At 33.5% G+C, this 11,045-nt stretch overlaps 1 protein-coding gene across 1 annotated transcript; it reads right to left on the reverse strand.

Annotated features, from left to right (window-relative positions):
- Positions 1–7,080: 7,080 nt before the first annotated feature.
- Positions 7,081–10,597, reverse strand: LOC110695557 (lecithin-cholesterol acyltransferase-like 1). Its single transcript, XM_021872776.1, has 2 exons — positions 9,463–10,597; positions 7,081–8,063 (listed from the first exon to the last, which is right to left on the reverse strand). The coding sequence occupies exons 1-2, from the start codon at positions 9,879–9,881 to the stop codon at positions 7,130–7,132; spliced, it is 1,353 nt and encodes a 450-aa protein (XP_021728468.1). The 5' UTR covers positions 9,882–10,597; the 3' UTR covers positions 7,081–7,129.
- Between the last annotated feature and the right edge of the window lie 448 nt (positions 10,598–11,045).

Below are 11,045 nucleotides of genomic sequence, written 5' to 3' on the forward strand. Positions count from 1 at the left end.
TCCCCTCATTACCATATGGTTCTGAGGTGGAACCTCCTTAGTCTTGTTAAGTGGTGGACTTGCACTCTCCCATGACGGGCGTGGCCCAGACCCGTATTAAACAATTTGGTTATAAATAAAATTCTTTGGTCAATAAAAAGATAATTTTTTTTCAAAAGAATTATAAATTATTTTATGTATACTTTTTTTATCCTGAACAAATCTATCCAATATAATCTAACGATACATCTAATTAAATAACAATCAGTAATATATACTAAAAGATACACCAGTAATGACAAGTGTCATTTTCTAGTGTGTCCTTTAGTTTTTTTTTATTTATTTTAAATAATCTTTAGTAAACAAATCTTATACATAAATAAAAAGATAGCAAAATAATACACATAGAAAAGATTTGACAAATCTTATAAATAAATAAAAAGACAGCAAAATAATATATAAATAAGAGATTGGATATGTCTTTCCATAATATATATATAGAGAAGTGGATTACATTGACAGATATATAAACTTAAGTAAAAAAAAATAGTAAATCAGATTTTTAACATAATTGTGCCATAATGTTAAGTACTACTTATTACAACAATAATTTTATTTATTCTTATTTAATTATTAATTATATGTTAAAAAGCTCTAAGATAGTAATTTGAATTTCAAACATTAAAAAATAGATAAAATAAAAGATTTGATGTATCCTTCTACAAATAAATATTAACAACTATAAATTTAAGAGAAAAAAAATCAGATTTTTAACATAATTTGTGACGTACATAATGACCATAGAGTGTAATGTACAACGTTTTAAGAAATCCATTTGGTTAACAACAAGAAAATTAAACCAATTTTTGATAAAATTAAATATATAGTAAAATACATATTGTCAAATGCATTTTAAAAAATAGGTAGCTGGCTAATAGGCTCTTTTATAATAATTAATTATAGGGTCTTTTATAATAAATTCATTACTTCGTATAATATTTTAGAAAAATTCATTGTTAATTTATAAATAGTTATTAAAAATTACCGTGCATGGCACGAGACATAACCTAGTAATATCTATTTGTGGCGTACATTGTTCGACACTTGGCAAAAAACTGGAATGCCAAGTGTCGCTGTCATGTGGTCTTTCTACGAGACCGACTTTATATATTAGGTACTAATTTTGTGTCCGGACAATGCCTGGATTATCCTTAATAATGTATTTTTTTTAGTTTTATTTATAAATTGAAATCTATGTTGTTATTAACTTGATATTTTTCTATTGCACTTAAATTATTTCTAATGAACTAAAAGTTTTTTTTAACAAACTAAATTTATTTTTTCGATTAAAACTTATTTATAATGATTTTCAATTTTTTATTAAAATATAAAAGAACTTTTTGAAAGGAATTTTATGATGGAAATAGTACTGAGTTATGATATATATTTATTAAAAGTTATGATTAATTTGTATATATGAAATATTGAATTCTATCGATAATAAAACTTTATACAACATTTTTATCTTAAACAATTTATCCAAAATTCGATTACTTAGTATCATATGTGTCACAATAATACATAATTATTTCCTACTTGGCGAAAAACTGAAATGTCATGTGTCGATGTCTCGTGGCCTGGCTGCGAGACCGACTTTATATGATATAATATGATATAATATGATTATTGTATATTGAATATTTTTATGGTGACTTTTAGTCAATTTAGCATAGCTTTAACCTTATGAGACAACTTTAAATTGGTACTTGTACTTCGTATAATTTAATATATAGATGATGAGATAACTTTTTTTAAGGGTAATATGTATAATTAATTTCGCTTATTGACATTTGATTTTTACTCCAACATTGATAACTTTTAAATTGAGATCATGTGAGAACCTAAAGCTAAAATGAGAATAAAGAACTAATCCAGGCCCTTATATCATTATAGTCGGATGGTTAAGGTACTCCATGTGCTCATTAATGCTGTTTTCGTAATTTCGCAACTTTTCAAACTGACACTATAAGAAATAAGCTATTTTGATAAGGTATTCCATGTGCTCATTAATGATGTTTTTGTAATTCCGCAACTTTTCAAACTAACACTACAAGAAAGAAGCTATTTTGTGACAGCCAAAATATGTCGCCAAAAATAGCAAAAAAAGTCGCAAAAATTAGTTGCGACAGTCAACTGTTGTAAACCATTTGTCTCAATCAGAATAGTCGTAAAATTTTATTTTTGCGACAGCTTGACTAACTTAAACTTTTTTTTACGACGATTTTACTAATTTTAACGACAATTTCATTTTTGTCGCTATAATAATCTGCGACAGCTTCAAACGTCACAAACTACGACAACCATGAAAACCGTCGCAAAAACCAACTTTAGCAACAGCTAGCCGTCGCAAAAATTAAAATAAAAAGCCCGAAATCCCTCAAGCCAGCCACATCATCCCTCCTTTAACCCTTTCCCCCATAGTAGCCCAGCTGCACAACCCGTAACTACCACGAACCACCATCACAAACCACCTAGCTAGCGCCGGCATACACTTTCCACCAACACCCAAAACCACCAAATTAAACCCAGAAAACACATAAACACCCACAAACAACCCTAGATATGAAATTGAACCAAAAAATCTAAAATCCAATAACTCCCCCTTACCAGTTAGCACCACCAACGACAACCCCCAACCTTGCACAAAAAAAGGAAATTTTGCCAGCAATTACCTTTTAAATGACCACTTTTGAGAACAACTATTATTTAAAATTTTCTTTTAAAAAAACTACCACAAAGTCACAAAAACTTTTATTAGCACTACCACGTTTTATTTTCCAGGAAGAATTTCCGGTTGAGAAAGCCTAGTTTATAAGATTTCAATTAATTGTGGTACAGAAAACAAGAGATTTCAATAGTAAAACACAATTATAAGTCAATTATCTTTAATTTTGCATTAAAATTATTTAATCAATTAAATCTTAAATTTAGGGTTTATGGTCAAAAAATTGAATTGAGAACTATACGAAATTGGGGGATTTGGGGAAATTGAAGTGTATAATCCAATTAAGGGTTAATGTTGTGTAATATTATCATTTAATTTGGGTTTTTTGAGGGAAATTTTATAAAATATGCCACATAAACGGAGATTCTTGTCGGAAATAATAAATGCGGTAGTGCAACTCAAACTTTTTGTGTTTTTGTGGTAGTTTTTTCAAAAGAAAATTTTAAATGGTAGTTGTTCTCAAAAGTGGTGATTTAAATGGTAGTTATTCGCAAAATTTCCCAAAAAAAAAGATCTAAAAATTAAACCCCAACAAACTAATAATTAAAGATAACCTAACATAATAAAGAAAGATAAATGAAAATATAAAACAAAAATACACAACATCAAATAAGAAATACAAATATATATCAAATAATCAAAAACCAAGAAAAAAAATCAAACATAAAAGCACTTTTTATCAAAAACTACCTAATAAAGCCCAGATTTTGTGAGAAACTACCTAATAAAAAAAAAGTTGTAAAAAACTACCTAATAAAAGGTTAAATGTTGTAAGAAATTACCTAATAAAATGTTAATTGTTGTAAAATACTACCTCTGCCAGAAATCCACCATTGACACACCTCGAAACACCCCCAAAACCACGCTTTCACCCCTAAAGCAACACAACCTACTTGAAATTGCCTTCACCAAGCCAAAACCACCCTTCAATCCTAAAACCACCACCTCTAACCCCAAAAATCAACATATGGAATCACAAAATTAAACTACCCTCACCAACTAGGAATATCTTCTAACCACCCCAAAATGACCTTACCACCTTGAAAAAAACTCTGTGGTAGTTTCGGGGGTGATTTGAGGTAGGTCAACGCCTTAAAATTATATTAATGGTGGAAACTTGGCCAAAGGTAGTACCTTACAACATTTTACTTTTTAAAAGGTAGTTTCTCACAAATTTTAGGTTGTATTAGGTAGTTTATAACAAAAAACCCAACAAAAAATTAATGAAATAACAAAAATTATCAAAAATAGTACCAAATTCAAACAAAAATGCCACAAAAAATCAAACGAAAATAAACAATAAAATAACAACATCAAACAAATTAAACAAAAATCAAACGAAGATGAACAAAACTAATTAACACACCTTCGAAAATTTCTTCTTCTTTGGTTTTTAAGGGTCAAATTGGACCATATAAACTCCAGATCTGGAATATTTATGGTCCAATTTGAATAAAAAAACCTCGACATAATAAACTTGAACTTCAAAACATGAATTTTGCTTAGCCACCTTCTCCATTTTTATAAATGAGAAAGAGTGGAAAGAAGGAGAACGAGAGAGAAAAGAAAGAAGGAAGACTAGAGAAGAAGAAGGAGGACGAGAAAGAGTGAGGAGAAAGAAAAAGAGATCAGGAAAGAGAGGAGGAGAAGAGGGGAGATAATTTGAGAAAGAAAGAAGAGAGGAACTGAGGGAAGGTGGAGAACAGGAGAGCAAAACAGAGAAAAAAAGAAGGGGAGGAGAGGAGAGAGAAACTGAGGGAAATAGAGAGGAGAAAGAATCAGATGTGATGAAGCAGCGGAGGAGGATTTAGGGTTTGGTGTGGGCTTGTTGAATTGGGTATTTAAATACCATTTTTTTTCTTTTTAAAAAAAACAACTCTACGACAACCATAAGTTGTTGTAAATATTTTTTTTATGTTTATTTTTAGTGTCTATTGCGACAATTTATTGGCTAAAACTGTCGTAACTCAATGACGGTTTTAAAAAACCGTCGTGATATTACGACAGTTAGGGCTGTACAGAGTGCGGTTTAAACCGCACTAAACCGCAAACCAAATCGCAATTTTGCGGTTTGTTGCGGTTTGCAATTTGAAATTTTGCGGTGCGATTTTTTAAAATGACCAAACCGCGATTTGCGGTTTGGTGCGGTTTCCAAAATTATTGAGACCAAACCGTACCGCAAACCACACTTAAATGCGGTTTGCAATTTTTATACTATATTTTCATTAAAATTATATAAAATAACTAAAATATATGAGCTAATTTTTGACTATTAGTTAATTAAAGGTTAATAAAAAGAGTTTAATATTTAAATTATCAACTAATAATTACAATATAAAATAAAAGTTTTGTTTTAAAAAGAATAATTTCAATTTTAATAAAATACGGTTAAACCGTAAACCGCAAACCGCACCACACCAAACCGCATCTTGCGGTGCAGTTTGGTGCGGTTTGAAAAAAATTACAAACCGCACTTTTGCGGTTTGGTGCGATTTATGATCCAAACCGCACCGTGAACACCCCTAACGACAGTTACAAAAACCGTCGTAGAATTAAAATATTACGACAGTTTTTCTAGTTGTTGTAGAAAAACTGTCGTTATTTGCTTGGATTCTAATAGTGTGATTCCTAGGGTTTTTTTTTTTTTTTTTTAATTTTTTTTAATTGCAATTTCATTTACTTTATTGCTTATTTCTTTTACTTTGATTAATTTTTTATTTACTTTTTTAGAAATGAAACTGGAATCTATTTTCTAAAGTTAAAATATTACTCCCTTCGTTTTTAAATACTTGCTCCATTTCTATTTTTTGCACTATTCAATTGTCCTACTTTGACTAATGTTTGTGATTTATATATAAGAAAAAATATAGTCTTGTGGGTACTTGTTGGAATCATCTTAATGAATAGATTATTAGTTTTCAATTGTTAGAATTTACACTAATTGATAAGTAAAGATATTAGTGATAAAAAATTAGCATCAACATGCGTATCCAAGAGAAATGAGCAAGTATTTAAAAATAGAGGGAGTACGAAAATGCCACTAATAACACGAGAATCATGAGGATTGTCCGATTAACATTGTGTAAGGGTGTAGATTAGTTCCTAGTTCTCATTTTAGCCTTGATTCTGGATAATTTTTAATTATTTAAGGTAATTTTTAATTATTATAAGACAAATTTCATTGGGAGCATAATATCAAAAACTTAGGGTTGCAAAAAATTATTTGAAAAATCAAAAACTCGATCTGTTTTACTGGGTATTCGTTTCGATAGCCACGTTACGCATACTTGTTAGAATCATTTTAATGAATAAATTATTAATTTTCAATTATTATAATTTATTCTTATTAATAGTTATTAAATATATTATTGATAAAAAAAATTGTATTGGTGTACGTGCCCATTTAAATTGGAGTGACTGAATGAGTAATAAATTAAGGAGAAAGTATATCTTGTACTCCGTACTACATACTATGCATTCGTTTAAATGAGACCCTTTAGTATCTGGGCTCTTTATAAGCGCATAGGTTGCACTGGCCCGGCTTGAGATCCAATATAATACAAGCTGACAAAGAGAGTAGTCATGTAAGTAAGTTTATGAGCTATGACAAACATTATATGACCAATTTACACACTAAAAACTACGAATTATATGTTAGGAAATAAGGGTGTAATTGTGTTTGATTAATGCGAAACAAGTCAATGAAATTAAGGACGAGAAAAACAATAAAGAAGATAAACAAATAACACAAGGATTTACGTGGTTCGGTCAAAATAGACCTACATCCACGGGTGGGGGATTCGAGAGCTTATTCACTATATTGGAGAAAGAACGAGAGAATAATACAAGGTGTCCTAAATCTAATGGCTCAGGAAAGGTATGATCTAATTGATCGACTAAAGAGTCCTTTTATAACACAAGGAAACCCTAATAAAACCCTAAGATTGTTCCCCAAGTATACTCAAATAGCCGTCATAGAAAAGATATAATTTTAGGAAATATTCCATCAATTATCCTAGAATAACCTAACTATCGAGCTATAGCTCGGTAGCTAGCTCATGCCTGCCGCAAGTCCTTATAGGGCCGAGCTATAGCTCACTCGCATAGAGCTATATCTCGCAGCCTCGTTGCAAATTCCAGCTTTGTCAGGTCTTCCTAAAACGGTCATAACTTTCTTGTTTCTTATCGGAATTGGTCATATGACCTATCGTTGGAAAGCTCTTGAACCAAGCTATCACTTCCAACTTGAATCGCCTCAAAATTGCCTGTAGTTTGAGGGATATCTGCGTTCAAAGTCAACCCTAGTAGATTTCGAGTCACAATTTAACATTATATATCTATAATGGCTCTATATAGTACTTTGTATTAAATATTCTTGAATTTTCCTCCACTAATTACACGATTTGACTCCAAAATATCAGAATTTACATCAAAAATTACCTCTAAAATATGATCAAGTGATCTATGATCACTTAATACAGAGGTATGTGACATCCCATTTAAGTTAATGATCTTTAATGGTTGATTTCTCTCATTCATCCATTCAGATTGAACTGCTAGCAAGCTCAACAAATTCACCGTTCCATCCCCATCACCCCATATAATAGAAGGTTGCTTATCAAAACCCTTTGCATCATAGAACAAAGTCTTCGGTGTATCAACTCCGCTTCCAATTATGCAAGTGATTGGTACCTCAGGTGCTTTTAATTTTTCAACCATGGGTAGAACTCGAGTTTTATAGGGATGTACACCTTGCGAAAATCCAATATCAGTAAGAAATTTTGGTATGTCCTTCGCAGTGTAATTAGCATTTGTGGTGATCACTAGGGATTTGGCACGTCCAAATATTCTAGGACATGGCATGAGCCATAGGTTACTTTCGGAGCTTCTTTGTTCTTCCCTTACTAACAATGGCTTGACTAAGGGGACTCCTAGGGTGTACCCTGACGCGAAGGTGAGCATTTCTTGGACAGTCCCACCCCACGGCGTTGATAGTGCAATGAAGTGTTTGATATATTTCTGTCTCCATGATAGGGTGTTACGTAAAAGAAGTTGGTGGACAAATAGGCCTCCTAAACTGTGGGATATAATTACCACTGGTTTTCCTCCATTCACTGCACTAGCATTTTCGATGAGATCTTTGAGGTCTTGGAGGTATTTGGAACCGACATGGCATGAACGGCCTTCTGGGGCTAAGCCATAGCGAAAATCATATGGAGCTCCAAAGAGGGTTTTACTCTCAATGTATCCAATTCCTTCCAATGATTCTACAAGAGGTGCCATGTATCCTGAGATGAGCCTGTTCATGATAGAATAACATGAGTTAATAAAGGCAATTAATTTAGCTAGAAAAATGTAGTTGTGATTATAGTGGCCTAAGCTGATCGCGAAAGCTATGTACTAAGATATGGGAACATGGCAAGTTCATCCTCTTGTAGTTGTGATTAGACTTGGGAACGTTGCATCGAAAATATAACACAAATTATTCTAACTAACTAGTTTTACCAGCTCACTTATGAACTTCCTCCTCTTCTACTCTATGAACTTTACTTAAAAATGTTTATTAGGAGAAGTATATTTTCTACTAGGGCCTTAAATCCGAATCTGCTAAGCTATGCCCTCTAATCTAACAACTATAAGTGAGTATGAGAAACAAAATCCTAATCCAACCTTAAAGCTCTGTCCAGATAGCCAAGATAGGAGTATTATTTGACATGGCAAGCAAGAAGGCAGTTGAATGTTGATCTACAATAGCTTGGGGCTACAACAATTGGGAGGGACTGGAACCTAACCACCCAAGTTGATCCCCGAATCTGGATTAGCCCAAAGGGTGACCAGGTGAGCACCAAAAAAAAAAAAAAAAAAAAAACAATAGCTTGGTTCTTAATTCAAACCGCCACTCCAGTTGTAGTCTGAAATTCCAAATCATATGCTAAAAAGGCAATACAGTTGGAATCATGAGGCGTTCTGTCCTGAAAGCAGAGGTATCCGCAGAAATTTTCCCATGGTTCGATTAAAGTTGTGCATAACATTGCAATACCAAAATCTGCAAATAAAGGGTTGTGCCTAAAATTTGCAAATAAAGTTGTGCATACCATTGCAAATAAAGTTGAGCATAACATTGCAGTACCAACATCTCTTCTAAAATTGGTGACAAGTTAAGGCTAAATGAGCAAAGGCAGATTAGATAGAAAAGGATATCTATCCTCAAAATGGCACCGCACCTAATACAGCGATCTGAGGTATGCTCCTTACATTAATTCTCAATGACATTTTGGGATAATTAAAGCTATTAAAAACATAAATTTCTGATCATTAATTCAACTTTACAAAATCATTCCTAGTCAAGAACTAAATTAGCCGATAAACAAAAATGAATGGAGGGAGTACCAGGCGAATTCAATCAAATTCGTCCCTCTCTTTTCTTCTAATCCTGGCAAATACAGGCATCCATGGGAGCATATTATCCAACAATAACCAAGTTAGCTTGATTACATCAAGCTTTGCCTGATCAAGTACTAATCAGGTTTACTAATCAAGTCATCAACAATGGTGTCACCTTTAAATTAACGCATAAATAAGGTTGTCCTGAATAATTTACAGCATACTTTCCATCAAACACAAACTTAGCTGATCCATCTAATTAAATAACATACTTAAATCAATTAAATGTTGATAAAAACCAATAAGCAACTTACTTGAGGTTGGGATCAAGGTAAGAAAGGGACTGAGTAGAACCAAAGTGTGGAACTCTAGTCTCAACCCCAGGAGCATTGAAGTAATCATCAGAAACAGGGTCATAATGCAGCATCATCCTCTCAGCAAAACACTTTGTATAAGGAGCAAGAAGAACACTCGCGTCGAACCAGATTCGATACCAACCGTCTTTATCTTTGTGCAAAGGCCCTGGATATGCCCTGCATATAAGGCTCGAAGGCTTGTATTTCGCGGTCAGCCGAGTTTCTAGCTGGTTGCCTCCACTACCAGGGACTAGAACTATTGGGTGAAGGCTGCTGCTGCTGCTTGCTATGCAGAGTATGTGTATCATTATAGTTATATATATGGCATAGTAGTTGATGTTTGTCAAGGTGAAGAAGGATGGTGAAGAATGCTTCATTTGCTGTAATGAAGTGAGGTGTAGTGTATGTCTCAGATTGGTTTTCCAAAGTAGTTTGGTGGGATTGGGTAATGTGTGGCAGAGAATGTGTAGACGTACCTAAGCTGGTTGTTAGTATTGTTACTCTTTATTTGGATGGGCTACGTGGGCTTAGTTATTGAGTCCATGTAATGTTTTCCAGTTTTTGCAAGACAACTAGTCCAACTTATGGAGTGCTAGAGTTATTTCTATTATATTCTCTATCCCTAGAGCTGTCAGTTTCTGACCCGAATCGTTAAACCCGACTGTTTCGAACCGATCCGAAAAGGAACTGAACTGTTTAAAACCTGTTTTTTGGAAACCGAAAACTGACCCGACCCAATTTTTTCCAAACCGAAACTGAACTAAACCGAATTTGTGCAAACCGTTACTAACCCGACCCGTTATCAAGCCAAACCGTTACAACCCGAAACTGAAAGCAATCCAAACCGATTATGTTTAAACCCGATAGTAACCCGACCCGTTTTAAACCGAAAACCGTTAAAACCCGATAAAAATCCGATAAACCTAAATCGTTCCAACCCGTAACCCGTTGTGACCGAACCAGTTATAATCCGTAACCCGTTGTGACCGAACCGTTTACGACCCGTAGCCCGTTATGACCAAACCGTTTAAAACCCGTAACCCGTTATGACTGAGTCATTTACAACCTGTTACCCAATTTGTTTATGATCTAATCTGTTTCAACCGACTACTCGATAAACCCAACTTATTTATGACTTGACTTGATTATAACATGACTCGTTCCTACCCATTATCTGACTAATTCGACTCGATAATCATCCGACTCAATTTTAACACGATATGATTTTGATTAGAAACCCGTTTCAAATTGGGTAAACTCGTTTTCAAACCAACCAAGTTCAATCTAAACCGATTATAACCGAAACAATAATGGTTGGACCCGATTTCACCCGATCTATTTTGAACCAAAACCCATTTTCGAACCGACCCAGTTAAACCCAAACTGATTATGACCCGAACCAATTACGACCCGTCCTGATTAAGACCCAGACTGTTTTTAACCGAAACCCACATTAAATGGGCTAAACCCGTTTTCAAACCGACCCAGTTCAACCCAAATTGATTATGACCCGAACCGACTAGAACCCGACCCGATAAGGA

Source organism: Chenopodium quinoa, unplaced genomic scaffold, assembly GCF_001683475.1.
Source record: "Chenopodium quinoa cultivar QQ74 unplaced genomic scaffold, ASM168347v1, whole genome shotgun sequence".
Taxonomy (NCBI): domain Eukaryota; kingdom Viridiplantae; phylum Streptophyta; class Magnoliopsida; order Caryophyllales; family Amaranthaceae; genus Chenopodium; species Chenopodium quinoa.

Coding starts and splice junctions, on each gene's coding strand:
- LOC110695557 (XM_021872776.1), bottom strand. CDS start 9,881: ATGAAGCATTCTTCACCATCCTTCTTCACCTTGACAAACATCAACTAC. Junction 8,064..9,462: donor TACCTTGATCCCAACCTCAA/GTAAGTTGCTTA, acceptor TATCATGAACAG/GCTCATCTCAGGATACATGG.